Source organism: Manduca sexta, chromosome 14 (genome assembly GCF_014839805.1).
Source record: "Manduca sexta isolate Smith_Timp_Sample1 chromosome 14, JHU_Msex_v1.0, whole genome shotgun sequence".
In the NCBI taxonomy this organism is placed as follows: domain Eukaryota; kingdom Metazoa; phylum Arthropoda; class Insecta; order Lepidoptera; family Sphingidae; genus Manduca; species Manduca sexta.
Window position 1 is genome coordinate 6,047,363 of NC_051128.1, and position 17,832 is coordinate 6,065,194.

The following is a 17,832-nucleotide window of genomic DNA, read 5'->3' on the forward strand; positions in this document are numbered from 1 at the left end:
CTATTACAGAATTTTCATATCATTTGACAGTTATCATATTAAACAGCAAATGTACATAGTATTCAGTTTATGATCATTTAAATGGTAGCGTAGATTAGAGTGAAAAATTTTGTATTTGGCTGGTTTATACATTTATGTGGAACAGGAGTTATGAAGCAGACCCTAAATTAACGCAATAGGTGTCATGTAATAATGTTCACAAATATATTTCTTGCAACTTCCGCAAAGCATTTCCACACTAGTGAAGTTAAAGTTTCGACAATTTCGTTAAAAATACGATTGCTTAATAATAAAGTTTATGGTATTATTTTTAAGGCTTTTTCGAAACAATTCGGGTCGTTTAAAGAAAATATCTTCTATGAATCGTTCTTTCGAATCCTGAAAAAGAATGGTTATTCTGTATAATTCGATTGTCATAAAAATAAACAGTTTTTATTATATCTATATTTGTTTTATTACAATTTATTACAAAGCAAACGATATTTAAATTCATCTTTCCAAACTCAGCACACAATTCCCCAACACTGCCTAATTAAAAATTCGAAATTATTGTTAACATGTCAAAATTGTGTACCTACGAAAACGTTGGCATGAATTCAGAACCATGTAGGGATTTAACTTAATTTGTATATAGGTACAGACATGCCCTATGTGATTACAAGTCGTTTTATTACTGCCGACTGCGGGGACCGTCTGGTCAAAAGCTTTGATGTCTGAAATTGCGGATAGGTCAGTCATGTATTTTTACAATTAATGGATTTACGGGAAGCGTGGGGCACTTTAAATATTTAATCATAGGTCGTATTGTGGTTAATTTAAACGAATTCAAGGTGCTTTTTCATGAGCCCATTTATATTCTTTATTTGTTCGGAATTTGTTTCTTTTATTACACTTTCAATGGGTTTGCGATGTTTTTATGATGTTGAATATAATTTATTCATAGGATCCTTCGAGCAAGTAAAACAATTAATATACTTTTATTTACTTTAATTAGTATAGCCGGTTTTTTCAAATGAGTCCATATATCGTATCAATGTTCTATTCAGTATAAGAGAGGGGAAGGTAGTCAAGTCATATAAATAATAGCCCAAATATACCTAAAGAAACAATTCCTCAAGAAAATGCCAATAAGGTCTAGTAATTCCACAGTAAAACAAATTCTCACATTTCTCCAGCTAATAAATATTTCGTGTTTGGTCTCGTTTGCAATGTCTCGAACTCGGCCAACATAAGAGCCGGTACGAACAGTGTTTGTATGTGGTGCAACTGATTCGATCTTGTGACTCGGCCAATAACGAACTCAAGTGGTGTTTGTGTAATGCACTTGTGCTAGCATCCGCTGCAAGTGATTCGGGCATTGTGAGGCGAGCATCGGAGGCGAGATACATTGCTTGAAACGTACGAGCAAAATTTTATTTAAATCGGATCGATTTGAAAATGCTAGTTTCGAAATTGCGAATGTTTCCTTGTTGTCTTTGTTGAATAGGGATCGAACAATCATCTATTTGCTTTTATCGAATACTCTTTATGGAGTAAATTGAAAACTGAATCGATTTTCGTTGCGTTGTTTTGAATTAATTAATTTAAATAGTTAAATTCTTCCAAACCTCGAAAATAGAACTTTAAGCCTAATAATTAAAAGTTCGTAAACCGCAAACATTGAAACTGTACCTTTAACCTTTTTTATTAGGGCTGAATTTAGGCAGCAAGGGCATCTGTGACCGCTAGTAGTAGACAGCCCACATTTGCGGCGCACCGAAGTGAGAGCGACACCGCACTGTTGTCAAGCTGGCAATTACTCACAGTTAATGTACGACAATGTTTACCCTGTAATCCTGACGCATGCGTGTGATTCTAACGATTTTAGAGGTAATCTTGTTCATGCTCAAGACACTCTGTTTACTCTAAAGACCTTATTTATATATGCAACTCAATTTAACTGAAGTGTGATATCAGCTGAGAAGCTGTCAAATTAAAATCAGCATCCTAAGAGCGTCGCTATTTAATAAACAGATATCAACAACATATCTCTCGAAGGAGTATAATGTATGACGGTAAGTATAAGACGGATTTTGTCAGTTGATTTTTTTTATTCATCAGCGACTCAGCTGAGAGGAAGCCCTTAAATAACGACTTAAGCTTGGTTTATTAAATACTTAAATTTAATGACTACTTGAGATCTTACTTAAATGTATATTTTATTCATTAATACGCCCTATGAAGTGCACAATTGCGTCTGTGTAAGATAAAAAAAAACCTAATAAAAATAAATGTGTGACTACACATAGTTTTAATTCTACTTAAAAATACATCTCAACAATTCAGGATGAGAATTAGAAACTACGAGGCTACTTTCGGTTCCACAACACCCAAACTGGAAACAAATACATATTTGTGGATCATAGCATAATTAAATATAGAGAGAAATATAAAAACATACATTTGTATTGATGCAAGAATCGAACCTGCTATTTCAAAACTAACTTGCTACTTCATGGTGAAAATATGCTATTATTGTTCTGAGAATCACACTTAGTTACCAAATACCTGCATTCATACGCACGCCATATTGTACTACATCTCAAAGTCATTAGAAAAGTATAACACTGGAACTGCGATTTTTGACGGATATATTCGTTATTCACGGATAATTTCGGTTACGGTGTTAATAAAGGTAAAGACGAGTATGTGGTTTCATTTTATAAAATAATATCGACATGACCATGAGTACTTATTGTTTTTGAATATTATTATAATCTCCTTACTCATACAGTACTTAAGCTATAAACGAATGATGTTAAGCTGGTTAAATCGGTCAATCCAAATTAGTAAGTTCTTCATTTCGTACAACATCTCAGTTTCCCCAAACTGAAATTGGCTTCCAATGTTTCTCGCCCTCTATTACGGGACGTAAATGTGCTCAGCAAGCCATGAATACACGATTTGCATCTTTGTCTACGCCTTTGGTTCTGCAGAATTAATTCCTGTGACATGCGTTGCTGAATCAGCAACTGTTAGCTATTATGTATCCAGAGATTGACCATTCTTTGAATTCATCAAACGTAACTGAATATTGTATAAAAGTGTCGCCAGAAATATCATAATATATTTCATATTTTAAGGACAAAAGGAATCTATAGATGGAACGCAATCTGGAAATCACGTTCCGTCTCCACGAATAGAGGTGGACCTCTCAACACACAGAGTCAGGTAAATCGTAATTACGTTGCTAACCTTTAAGGAATGTATTTTTCAGCAATTTTAGACTTTTATTTATGAGACACCCATAACACACACGATGGAACGACAAAGATATTTCATATATTTTCTTTTCTGTGACACATTATCACAATTACGTTCAAGTAAAAACATTCGCACAGTCTACAAAATTAGCAATAACCTGCAAATACTTATTTACCTTTAACCCTCACAGGTGGAACTAAAAGGCGAATCAATTGCATCAACCTGGTATAATATTAAATTAAATCATTCAAACACTTCCCAGTACGTAAATCTAATTGCCGCTCTCGATTGCCAAGCAGTGTTTTGTCAGACCCAAAACTTCTCGTGTGTGTTAGTTCTTAGTCGCTTGTAATTTCGCCTGCTTTAGATGCGGGCTGAAGTCGACCTATTTCATGTTTGCACAAACTCTAATGTCACCAAGTTTGACCAAATAGACACAAACTATTCCAAGTCGATATGTAACTATTTTACCGTTGCTTGTTTGGCTAAAGCATTTAGCGTCAGATTTAAATTTCAGGAAGTTAGATAAGGTTTAGCAGTTCTTTAACTATCTTTGGCTCCATTTACGTTTGCTGAAATAAGAATGCCCTCGTAATTTTATCCAAGATTTGTACTATCTGAGTGCAAAATTTTATCCATATCCGTTCAGCGCTTAAAATGCATTTCCTTTTAATAATGATCTGCACAAACCTTTTCATACATAGATATTCCTTAATAAAAAAATGTTTCAAGAAAGAAAGAATAAGAGGTTGATTGTCACATCTGATGCATACAATACATAATACAAGTAATAAAAGTGCAGCGCTTAGCATAAAAGTTTAAATCCTTATAAGTAAATATAAGTTGTGGATGACCAGCACCTACTAACATATATAAAATAACGCCTACCACCAAAAATGTATTTTGTTAATAATAACTGATATAATGCAATTATATTAAGACTGCCCCAGATAAAACAAATTTTTCGATCACGTAAAATCACGGTCTTACGAAAATATGCCGTACATAAACGTCATTGAATCTATATGGATTATAGACAGAGCCCAGAATCAATGTCGTTAGAACGCTGTCTACGCATATCAGATGCAATTGTGCTAGATTTGATTTCGCTCCAGGCTTGAGAGGTGGCCTGAATGGCGTTGGACATATGTAAATGAAATAATACTGCACGTGTAGATATCGATTTTATTTCTTCACTGGTAGAGTTTAATGTTCTGTGTTTTGAATTGTTACGTTTCAACAATTATTTATTAAGTCTATACTATTATAAATATGATTTTGGGTGGATGTTTGTTGCTTAGTCACGCCAGAATGGCCAAAGGGATTGGGATAAAATTTGGCGCAGGGATAGATTATAGTCTGGAATACTATATAAACTATCCAGGAAAATATGAAGCGGAACTCTCATCTTGGAAAAACTTAGAAATCAAAAGCAGTGCAAGTTTTACTGCACTTTGTTCGTCGCCAGACGTACAAAATAATATCAATACTTACTGACAGGGTCGGTGGAGTAGCTGTGTTGCGTACGCTGTACGAAACCGCCCTCTCACTCGAGGTTCTGCGTTCGAATCCCAAGTTGGGCAAAACAAAAATTTGGATTTCTGCCCGGTATCAGAATACTGATGATATACCTAGAATTTGCGATGGAACCTCCTATCACATTATGGGAAGATTACACAAACGGCAATAAGTGGATGTCCTTGTTACACCTCTGATCACTAAATGATCTGATTTCTGATAAAAGGTCGATGTGTATATAATATCAATGCTTTACGAATGTACAGATTATATTCATAAAGATATTTACACGGTTATTAGCATCCGATCTGCTTCCCGCAGTAATGTTACCAAAGTAGATTAGTTAATAGTTTTAATAGGGTGTCTCACTACTTATGTTAACTCCGAGGATGTAGTTTCTAATTAACTTTCGCGACTTGGACGGCAACAGAGCGTGCAAGCCAAAAATAAAACCAGTACCGTTGAACTATCAACTAATGAATAAAACTGCGCTGCCTATCTGTGACTTCAAGATAAAGTATTTTAGGTGTATTTATAAACTAAATACATGCATTTTGTTTATTTATTTCCCTGACAAGGACAGACGCGGGCAGAGCCGCGAGAAATGTCGAGTATTTTGTTAAATAAAACGCCTTCCTCACACTTAAACTGAAGTTTAGAATATCATAACAATAAATGACAATTACAAAACTTTTCAATCATAAAAATTGCAGGCACAAAAGAATTCTAGCTAAATCATTATTTTTAGTTTTGATATGGCAACAGAGGCGAGAAAATATCTTCTAACAGCCAAGTAGAACGGAAGCGGCGGTACATCGGAAATCGAGTGCTGTGAGCGGCGCTTTATTTATTTTAACATCTTGTCTTTAACATCCGGAGAACAATCGTTCGTAGCGAATCGCTGATAGCGTTCTAATATATAGTCTTTGTATTGGAAATTATTGAGGGATATTTCCAGTAAAACATAGCTTAATGTGGGATGATAAATCTCTGACCGGGTAAGCTGTTTTCGTTGTGTATTCCCGCTTAGTGTGTCGGAAGTTTAATTAAACAAAAGAACAGCTGTTAGGTATTTAACGACTTCAAAAGACGGAGGTTAAACATTCGTCGCATTTTGAAAAATTAGTAAATACGTTTTTGAATTTTATGGATAATTACGGATTTATTTGTATATTTAAGAGTAAGTTTTCATAGTTCTATATTTAGTTCCTTGTGTAATAACAATCTTTGATTTCATCAACGTCTTTAGATAACCCCAAATTTAATATAATTTAGGCTTTGATGTATTTTAGCTAAATCTAAGAGCATTAACCTTGCTTCTTTGACTGTAAAATAGCTACGAAATTGTATAAAATTTATTTTCATCTTTTATTCTTCATATCAAGCGATAAGAAAAGGCTTGCAAGTAAAACGAAACGAAAAAGCCAGAATTAACGCCTTGCCAATATTTACACGCAAATGTAATAAAAGGTTTATATGACTTCCGATTTCGGGCGGCGGAAACGTTGTCGCTAAGTGACGTCCATCAAGATGTCAATTACTTCACGCAATCTTGTAAACAAGCACGTTGTTAATTATGTGTTAGACAAGGCATTGCTTATTAGTGACGTATACTTACCAGCTTGCAGTCGGGAATTGTCTTCAGTAAATGTTGTAAATGGCCTTCTTTATTATTATTTTTTTTGTTAATATTGTAGTATCCAGCTGTAAGTTTTCCGAATAAATATAAAAAAAAAAACAAAAAAAAAAACAATAAGACTTAATACATGACCTAACATAGTTGGCCTGTCCCGGTAATTCGTGTTCTCTCGGTCTTCTCATCGAATACGTGCCCTTTCACTGGGGAACATTTGCCGCGGCCCTAGGTTATACAGTTAGGTATATATAGTGTATATCTCTTGGAATTACATTCACATTGAGGCCCAAAAGTGCCCGCGAACAATTGCCCTCCGACCATCCTAGAAAGTACCTATCCTTCTCTATTTCCTTCCCCATTTTCCACCAGGCCTCTGCAGTTGCGAATCCCAGGGCTTTCAGTATCCCATTCGTAGGTCTCCCCCGGTGTTAATTGCACGGTTGCCTATGGAAAAAAATGGGTTTACAATGAAATGAGTGTGATAAGCTCTGAAAAAGGAAAAAAAACATCAAGCTATGCAGGTAGTAAGTATATTGTAAATCAGGACTAGTTTTTTTTAATCATCCACGGCCAAATTACTCCACTTTATGTTATGGAAAATGTTATGCGTCCAAATAGAGTAGGTATTGATTCAAGATAATAATATGATTACTTAATTCTTCGCCAGTCGCTAAACTAATCTACCAACATGTGTGTGAAATTTAGACAATTGAATTTTCAACAGTGTATGCGTACCAAATATTTTAACAACGTTTAATATGTTAAACGTTGTTCCAACTTTATTCTTTCCTCCATCCATTACTAATGGAAAGCTATATTTTATAAAATTGTAGATATTAAAAAGAAATAAACAACCTTTCCTGTGTTTAATGATAAGATAAAGAAATAATTTCCGAATAGTTTAAGTTCCTTTAGCAATTTACATTAAAAACTAATCACAGCTGAACTTTAGGAACACAAAGCCCGCGAAATTATATCCCTGGGCGACGATAATTTCCTTTCCTAATGTTTAAGTTGGAAACTCTTCAAAAACTTTTTGGGGACGTTTCTTGAATTCCCTTTTTTATTTCTTATAAATCTAAAAGAAAATAGAATTTATGGCATCTACTTAACTTTTCACGGGAGGTTAAATGTAACTTAATGACAATGATTTTTACCTTTTGTTTCGAGAGCGCGTTAAGTCGCCTATTATGAATGAAATTACCTGGTTTTGTTGGACATTTTGTGTGGAACCATTCGGCAAGGAATGCTAAAATTTTAATGCATTCTTTTGTTCAATAGAGGTCGTTGGTGTGGATGTGTGACGGGTATACTGAGTTTTAATTTATACTTGACATATTTTGCTGTAGAGGGAACAATTATATTTCCATTTCAATGAAAAACATATTATGACTCCTTTTGAGGAACGCAGTGCCATTATTCATTCTTATATTTAGAAGATTTGAAGTTTTATCGCTCTCATTAAAGAAGGTAATGGCGTTTGTTACTATGCAAGGAACTGGTCTTTTTAAAAAAGATCTATAAATAAAATTGAGGACTCACAAATTGGTTACGGCTAAGATCGTAAAGATAGTAAAGCAGAAGGCTTAATCCAAGAAGCGTCTACTGCTCTACAACAGTTAGCGTATTGCTGCCGTTGAGAGAACCCATCAAGTAGTATTTTCAAATTAGGGACTTGTAACTTGTGGTATTTGTATGTCTCACTAAACAACACATACATAATGATTTATTCTAAATCATTATGTAAACGAATTGCAGGAAAATTATTAGTTTTTTTATTATTTAATTTACACTTTCATGCCTTTTATCCAATAAGGAGTAGGTAAAAACACAACGGCTGCACCAACGTTCCGCCCTGTGCAGTCCGTCCCATGACATGATTAGGCGCGCCTAGCGCCATATCGGGTAGGTATATCTCTAGATTCCAGAATGATTCTTAGTAGAATTACCTAATATAACTTTCCTCAACACGGGAATCGAACGCGAGACCTCAGCACTGCAGTCGTATCATAATACAATTACGGGACCAAGGCAGTAAATTTAATTAAAGTAAATGTGGATATATATAAAATGGAAAAAACGTGGTCTGGCGTAATGTCGCACCACGGGATCGAACCTAGAATCCAGGTGAACAAGATACGTTCGACGCGAGTTGCGGTTAATTATTTTAGTATTATCTATAACAATCACTTAGTTACAGGAATAGTGATTACAGATATAACAATTAATTATCTCGGTATTTAATTAGGTATACTTGGTAATTAATTCGTCATGAATGGTATAAAGTTACGCGTTTAATTAGAAAACGTAAGCAGAATATATATTGTATCACGTGATCATCTGAACAAAAGATTAACCACAAAATACATAATTATAATATCATCATCATCATCAGCCACATAAAGTCCACTGCTGAACATAGGCCTCCCCAAAATTTTCAGACGGACCACTCGAAAGCGGTCTGCATCCAACGTGTTCCTGCGACATTTATCAAGTCATCATAATTATAATATAGACGATATTAATTTCAATAGCAGTAAAACTATAGATTTCAGTCGATATTTTGCATATAAATAGACATGGACTCCAGCCCGCATGAAGCTAGTAACGGGCAAAACTCTCTCCTAGTGTAAAATGCTGGTAGCCCAACATTGTTCTGATAAGTGTGTTTGTAATAATAATAGACGCGATAAAGAATCACTTTTAAAAATAGTGTGCAGAAACCATGTGATATAAAAACTAATTTTGATTTATTGCTTGAAGGGCCTTTAAGGATGTTTCACACTTCATTTACTAACAAATGTCACAATAAGGCGATATTGGGTATCCAGATGATATTACTTTTTATAATTATAACATATATAAAGCAAAATAAATCACACGGAAATTAATGGAATAATAATTATCAAATAAAACTTTTACTACTATTGACTCTTCGAAATTGTTTCCATTGTTCAATACTACAATATTGACAACATAAAAATTAATATGTACGGCTTATGTTTTCGTGATATAATTATTTCATACAATTTTGAATGTTAAATTTTAAATCCTGTCAACAGGAAACCTCTTGTAAATGACGGTCCAGTGGCGTTCCTGAACACTGGAAAATCCGCTCTGGTTTGCGGTCAACAAAACTATAAAATGTATGAATACCACCGTCCGCTGCATTGTTTTATGCAAATGGTATATGCAGCGCAGTTATATTGTGTTTCTGTATTTCATTTGATACCCAATTCCAGTGAAATTTGTTTGCGTGGGCCACATAAAAAAGGGGATTAATTCTATGCCTTTTCCGTCTATATTTACGACCACAAGTTCGACAACTAAACTATAAATAATATTATAGTCAAAACAACGATAACTTAGAATTTTGATACTTTAAAAAAAACACAACAAAGTATTGGCTCTATCCTCACACTTCAGTATGAAAGATCCTTTGTCGATCTTCAAAGCAAATAATACTGTTCAGGTACCTATTAAGCTAATTACACTTACCAGACTACACAAATACAGTTTAATTATCAATATAAATGAAAATAAATGTGTTCATATATGTTTCATGTGGAATAAAGCAGCTGAAAACCTATTGTCATTTCGTCATAATAATTACATGTAGGATTGATGGAATAATTCGATAAACTGAGTTGGTAACTATGCAGCTAAGGAATTTATGTATTAGTATTTGATCCGATAAACATACTTGAGTAGCTCTATCTAATAGACGGATAACTTATAAGTTAACCCATCGCTATATTGATAGAGATATAACATGTTATGGCGGAAATTAGTTCGGCGAAGGGCGGCTGCACTATTTGCATATTTGCTACCCCTTCAGGCATACATGCATAAGCTTATTTTATATTTAATATGAATTTGTCGGTTAGGAAATGAAACATCACTTTTAATACTTTTTAAATGTCATTGTACGAAACCAGTAAATTTATATTGAAATTTGTATTACATAGTACTAAAAATTCAACTGAATGCTTTAATTTGCAATATTCGTATTGCACGAGGCCTCCATAAAAGGTTTAAAATATTACTTAATCAAGATGTAATTTTGTACTTATTTCGCTTGCATCACAAATAAAAGGATTTTTATGTGCATGCATTCGATATTTTACGTTCTTTTCGTATCAGGTGTGCTCATTTTATTATTTTTAATTAAACATGCGCTGTCTCGTACACTTTCAATCCATTAGCAAAAGAGAAGTAAAAGAAAACAAAATGCGATCTCTGCTAAGAATTATTATATGGAATTGGTTTCAAGAAAGGTTTTTAAAAAGTACGGAGATTTATTTTGGAAGTATCTTTTTTGTACTTTGTAAAAATATATTATCTATACTATTATATAAAGCTGAAGAGTTTGTTTGTTTGTTTGTTTGAACGCGCTAATCTCCGGAACTACCGGTTCGAACTGAAAAAATATTTTTGTGTTGGATAGCCCTTTGTTCGTGGAGTGCTATAGGCTATATATCATCACGCTATACCCAATAGGAGCGGAGCAGCAATGGCTAATCTCAGAAACTACGTGTTCGAACTGAAAAATCCTTTTTGTGTTGGATAGCCCTTTGTTCGTGGATTGCTATAGGTTATATATCATCACGCGATGACCAATAGGAGCGGAGCAGTAATGGCTAATCTCAGGAACTACCGGTTCGAACTGAAAAATCTTTTTGTGTAGAATAGTCCTTTGTTTATGGAGTGCTATAGGCTATATATCATCACGCTATACCCAATAGGAGCAAAGCAGTAATGGCTAATCTCAGGAACTACTGGTTCGAACTGAAAAATTATTTTTGTGTTGGATAGCCCTTTGTTCGTGGAGTGCTATAGGCTATATATCATCACGCTATACCCAATAGGAGCGGAGCAGCAATGGCTAATCTCAGAAACTACCTGTTCAAACTGAAAAATTCTTTTTGTGTTGGATAGCCCTTTATTTATGGAGTGCTATAGGCTATATATCATCACGCTATGACCAATAGAAGCGGAGCAGTAATGGCTAATCTCAGGAACTACCGGTTTGAACTGAAAAATTCTTTTTGTGTTGGATAGCCATTTAGTCTTGGAGTGCTATAGGCTATATATCATCACGCTATGTCCAATAGGAGCGGAGCAGTAATGAAAAATGTTGCAAAAACGGGGAAAATGTTTTGAGAGCTTCCGTTGCGTGCGCTGCGTAAACGGTTAAAGTTATGCACCGATGAAGTATGACGGGATTGTTCCTCTTAAAAAGTTCTACAAAAATATATTATAAAACAAAGTCCCCCGCTGCATCTGTCTGCCTGAACGTGTTAAACTAAAAAACTAGCCAACGTATTAAGATGAAATTTGGTATGGAGACAGTTTGTGACTCTGGGATGAACATAGACTCCCGGGAAAATGTATAGTGTGACTTTTGTAACGGAAAACTTTAGCCCCAAAAACTTTATAACGCGGGCGGAGCCGCGGGCAAAAGCTAGTATCTATATAAAACTGATTAGAAACTATATTCACAATATATTAGCTTTTTTATTTAATAGAGATTACACCTTAGTTTTAATTGAATTCTTCCAATAATAATAATTTAGGATGGCTTGTATAAACTGTCACTAATTTATGCTAGATATATTTTAATCATAGCGCTGTCTTCGTTAACACTTAATGAATCCCAGTGACAGCATGAAGTTTTAAATGTGTTTAGCACTAAACATGTTTATTAAGTCGTTGTGCAAGCCAGCCTTAGACAGAAATTTTAGATTCAAAATTTTTATTCCATTATAATATAATTAAAGGTGAATATTGAATTTCATAATTATCCAAAAATATCTCCCACACTTGTCTTGTAGAATCACTATCAGATGAGATAAATTCTGTATTCTCATTGCAGTCTAAACCATATTGAATATTTTTTATTATATGAAGTCGTTAATCTAGATATTGTATAGCTAGAAGCACGATATGCTGAGATAAAATTACATCGTTATATTATACAGAGTTTATGTGAGGAAAAAACTAAATATAAACCGGGACCTCAGAAGAGTTTTGTACGGCGGACGCAATACGTTTGCTCAACCGCGGCAGTCGTACTTAGACATAAGATGGTAAGATCGCCTGAATAGCGACCACCGTACACAAGGTGTTAAAACCCTCCATAGTGGCCCAAGTAAGTGTCGCGCTCCGGGATCAGCATGTGTATATCCGGTTCCAACTGGCCGGCATCATTGTGTCGACTGCAGAGGGGTAATCATTTCTCATCAGTCGACGTTCTATTGGACCCCACTTACCGTCAAGTAAAAAAAGTGGCGATAGTCTAATTGGGTGTGGAACGGACTGCCGAGACGAATGTCCGCAGGTTCAAATCCCAAGGGCACACACCTCTGACTTTTCTAAAAAATCGTGTGTGTATTCTTTGTGAATTTATCGTTCGCTTTAACGGTGAAGGAAAACATCGTGAGGAAACCTGCACATCCGAGAAGTTCTCTATAGGAATTTCGAAGGTGTGTGAAGTCTACCAATCCGCACTAGGCCAGCGTGGTGGACTAAGGCCTAATCCCTCTCAGTAGTAGAGGAGGCCCGTGCTCAGCAGTGGGCAAGTATATAATACAGGGCTGATATTATTATTATTACCGTCAAGTGCAGTGAGGTCACTTTGCCGTATAAAAAAAAGAGGTTTTGCTCGGTTTTATGTCTATTAAACCCAACAATTATACTAGGTAGTGTGCCTCCTTTAAAACGCACCATAATACATACAGGTACTAGAAGGCAATAATAGATATTCCACTTGTACATAATTATCAATATAACCGTATACGACGATCTACCACCTAACAATGTTTATTCTCAAGCCCCAAGACCTACTACATAAATATATGCGACAACTAAGCCCAACTTTTATGTTTGACTATTTAATGTGTTCGTGAAAGAAATCGTCGGAGGAAACGTAAACATTGAATAAGGGTTTTCTGCAGTTGTTTACAGCACACCTGGGAAATTAATTACAAAAGAAACGCTTTAACTACATCCTGCCTTTGTATGTTTTGTTTGAACTTGTAAAACAAATGACTGCGAAAGAGTTTAACACAAGCTAGAATTACTAAGTTTTTAGATGACTAAACTTTATATAACTTTGTTTAGGTTTCTAATCTGTTATATTTAGAGTTCATTTTTCTCAAAACATGTACTTTTGGGCTTTCTGTAACACGTGTAAATTGGAAAAAGAAAACCGGTATTGAACAGTTGGAGTTTGTGACTATCTTTATCATGTGAATGCAAATTGGCAGAAAGAAATCAAACCAAGCCAGTATCGAGATTTGCAGTTTGTAAAATGTTCACCAATCCGCTGTGTAGCGGGCTACGATCTCATTGCGATGCGGTTTATCCCCAGGGAAATGCATGTATACATATAGACAAGATATTTTTATGTAAAACTGTATTTACAAGTAACTTGTATTGGATTATTCGCTACAATAAAGGAGACAGTGAGAAAACTTAAATATATAAATGACAATTTTATAGAATTTTGTAATTTTATTCCTTTTTTTTTGCATTAAAATCTTTTTAAGATCCTGTATTAGTCCGAGGAATCAAAACGGGTATGTCAGGGTTACCAGCATACTATGCACTTCGGCATACCGACTAAAACCCCGCGGTAGTCTTCATCGACGCATTAGAGGCGGCTCCGGTGTACCATAAAACATTACCTCTACCGGAAAAACTTCAGCAGTATACTGTGTCAATAGTCCGTCGGTACATTGAACCCGGCTGGCATCCATAACAGCGGCGAGGTCCGCACACCAATTCCTCGCGTTTCAGGATGTATGTCCCATGACCCTGATGGACCTGAGCGGTCCTGTTCTACGCAGTAAGCCAGTATTTCGGGGGGCTGGTCGGAAACCCCCGACGCCTATGTTACTCTACAATACTGTATTATTTCTGTATGTGTTCGTATTACAGGAAATTAAAAAAAAAAGACCCTTTAGTCCCCTTTTACGTCAGATAGGGTTGACCGTGGCGATATTCTTTCAGGCCCCCTCCCACAGGATTCTAGCCTCGGACGACATCAACCGACGGCTCCAAGACGTCCAATTGCCCTCGGGTGAGTGGGTGACCTAAGATATCATATAAGATAATATAAAGAGAAGATAATATCTCTTATAAGAAGGATAGACCTGTTAGTGAGTACACACCTAATACAGAACTGGTAAACAAACAATTTGCTACCGTACCAGTCTCCGTTTTGTACTAAAAGAACATTAACTAGGAAAAATCGACGTTACCGTCCGACTTAGCTGATTTCCGGGCTTTTAAACCAATTGAGAACATTCTTAAACCTGCCACCATCTCATGAAAACTCGAACGTTATCAAACATCGAGAGATGCTCATAAATTCGGAGAGGCCTTTTTGCCTGTAATGCCTTTCATATTTCTCTCGTAGCAGACTGCGGGTGCCGTTCAAATAAATTACTGCCATCAATAAAATCTCAGCGTGGATATCCAACGACTTATTTAATTTATATTCCATCAGAGCCGTATTTATCAAATATCGAAGCTTTTTGAGAGATATTCACGTTTTCAAATGGCGAAATGGTTTTATCGGGTTTTACTGGATCTTTTGATGTTACTTCGTTGTTTTTTTTATATTGAATTAGGTTTTTCAGATCAACTTGAAGAATGACTCATTTGGCACCTTGTGAGAGATCTTACCACCTTGAAGGTTGGTCACACCGCGTGCAATTTTAATTGCGCCAGATATTACATTACTATTGACGATACAAAAAAATATAAAAGATAATAATAATATGAAATTCAAATTCTTGCAATGTAATTATATATTTAAAAAAAAAACAGCGGCGATAGCCTAGTTGGGTGTGGAACGGACTGCCAAGACGAATGTCCGCAGGTTCAAATTCCAAGGGCACACACCTCTGACTTTTCTAAAATCATGTGTGTATTCTTGGTGAATGTATCGTTCGCTTTAACTGTGAAGGAAAACATCGTGAGGAAACCTTGCACATCCGAGAAGTTCTCTACAGGAATTTGGAAGGTGTGTGAAGTCTACCAATCCGCACTAGGCCAGCGTGGTGGACTAAGGCCTAATCCCTCTCAGTAGTAGAGGAGACCCGTGCTCAGCAGTGGGCAAGTATATAATATAGGGCTGATATTATTTATTATATTTTAAAAACATGGTTATACAACGTTGCCAACAAACAATAACTGTATTATAAATTCCAAGTGTCTAAAATAGATCGAAAAAATAATTTTTAAAACGTAAAACCGTGATAAAAAAATCCCTCGTACGAACACTGCACTTGAGGATATAAAAAATTGCTTAATTGCCCGCGCTTTTTTCAGAGTAAAAACCCGTCAGCTGTTCGACTAATCTTTAGTACTATCGAACAGGGCGCGGGCGAGTTCACTCGTTACTCATATTCATAGGTGTGAATAGGTACGCTCCTATTTACTGAGGCCTTTGCGTTACAACAGATACACACAGACGTATAGAATAACACGCTTTGTACGAAGGACTTGCTACTAAAAGGATTTCTGAATAATGCGACTCGTCGCAAAGCGAGTCCACTGATGGTAAACGTCGCGGTACATTGTATCTCGCTTACGAGAAATCGTAGCGACATCAAACAAGATTTTGTTATACAAAACTGTGCATGAAATTGCACTATAATCTCTATCTTAAGTAAAAATGACAATTTAAAACGCGCTATAGTTTATTACGATTATACTCTTTTTTTTTTCTTATGTAGAGATATAACAATGCGTAGTTATGTTATTAGTAAGCGACACAAATTGGCTAAGAGATGGCACGTTCTCAGATTTGAAGTCTAAAGATACCTATAAAGTATCAAGAAACATCAATTTTAATCCTAGCAACAACATCAGTTTTTTAATGATTTACCAAAACAAATCTTCATTTAGAAATTGCTCGGCAAAGGTGTTCTTTCCAGCAGATGTGTGCCTGTTTGCTCTATTTTCAGCCTCATGTAGGTGAAATATGAATTTAGATTATGAGTATATCTTATTAAGACTTTACATGTTATTAGTTTTTAATGGTAAAGGCAGATTAATAATATCTATAGAGTTTGAAAATCAAAGTCGTTTTCCGAGAATTGTGTGTGTTCTCGAAATCAGGGAGGCAAGAAAATATACAACAATTATAATGAGCGGATGAGAGCTGCGTGAGTCTATTAATGAATTCAAGAGAATTTGTAGAATCTGTTGACCGTAATACCTTAGAAAATTGTTATTATATTCACAATTTGCTGGGGTTGAATTAAGCTTGTGTTCTAGCTCATAATAATTATAGTTTTAGTAATTAATGCTCAGTGAATATAAAAATATAATCAAATTTTGAAATTCTTTTATCGTCAGATTCGCTATAACAGCGTTTAAGTGATTATTGATCCTATTTTATAAAATATATTATATATTATTACAAATGTGTATGAAATAATGATATTGTTACTGTTATAGTTAGGTATTTATATTTTTGAACCAGTGGACCCGTCAGACGTTATTGTGTCACAGACCGTATTTTTTATGAACTACCTTTAAGTGCCACCAATTGAATCCAAAATTATCCTATGATTCAAGCTGGAACTAATGAAACTCCATCAATTTTTTTTATTAAAACTAGTTATGTGATTTCGAAGATTATCGTGTACGAAAAACAATTTCATACAAAATTGTCCCCATTGCCAACTAACCGTTGATTTTTTTATATTATTCTTTGATAGAGACGTTATCCTGATAATAAGGAACACAAAAAGAAATAAATCAGTCAAGCCGTCCTTAAGTGATGCTCTTATATGCATATGGCAACAGATTTTTATGTATATATATATATATATATATATATATATATTTATTATAATTAGTATTTAACATGGCTACATACTATTTTATTCGGGATAATTACAATTAATTAACTATCAATAAATGGTATTGCTAGTTTGTCGCGCGGTATCTATGCCACCAAGTGATAGAAATGGAAGCAATGCTATCTGCTAATTGCTCAGGCCACCTTTGGCCACACCACTGTGCGGTTTCCATACAAAAGCCCTATTGACATGTGAAATAGGCGAGGTTCAATATGTGAAACGAGCCAAGAGCCGATGTCGAATGGTCGATTTCAAATTGATTACTATCACTACGGCCAGCGCTCGCTATAAAAGCTTCTAGTATTTTATAACGTGTCTTTGTAAAGGATTTTAGAGTTTATGTACTCTGAAGAATAATTATGAAAGTTATTTTAACGATGGTCTTATGTTCATTGTTACTAATAAATGCGACAGTTTCATAATTATTTACATATCTATCAACACTAAATGACCTTTGAACGGATTAAAATAAAATTTAAATACTAGAAATGTAAACAAAATAAAAATATCAAAGGTATGTAAAGTCTGGCAACTCTCAGCATGGTCGAGTAAAAA

At 35.0% G+C, this 17,832-nt stretch overlaps 1 protein-coding gene across 1 annotated transcript in view; it reads left to right on the forward strand.

The window, feature by feature from the left end:
* LOC119189290 overlaps window positions 1–14,497 on the forward strand; it is a 27,088-nt gene extending 12,591 nt beyond the window's left edge. The window contains exon 3 of the mRNA XM_037438478.1: window positions 14,411–14,497. Coding sequence (XP_037294375.1) covers window positions 14,411–14,497 — 87 coding nt within the window. The remainder of the gene's footprint in view (window positions 1–14,410) is intronic.
* The last annotated feature ends 3,335 nt before the right edge of the window (window positions 14,498–17,832 follow it).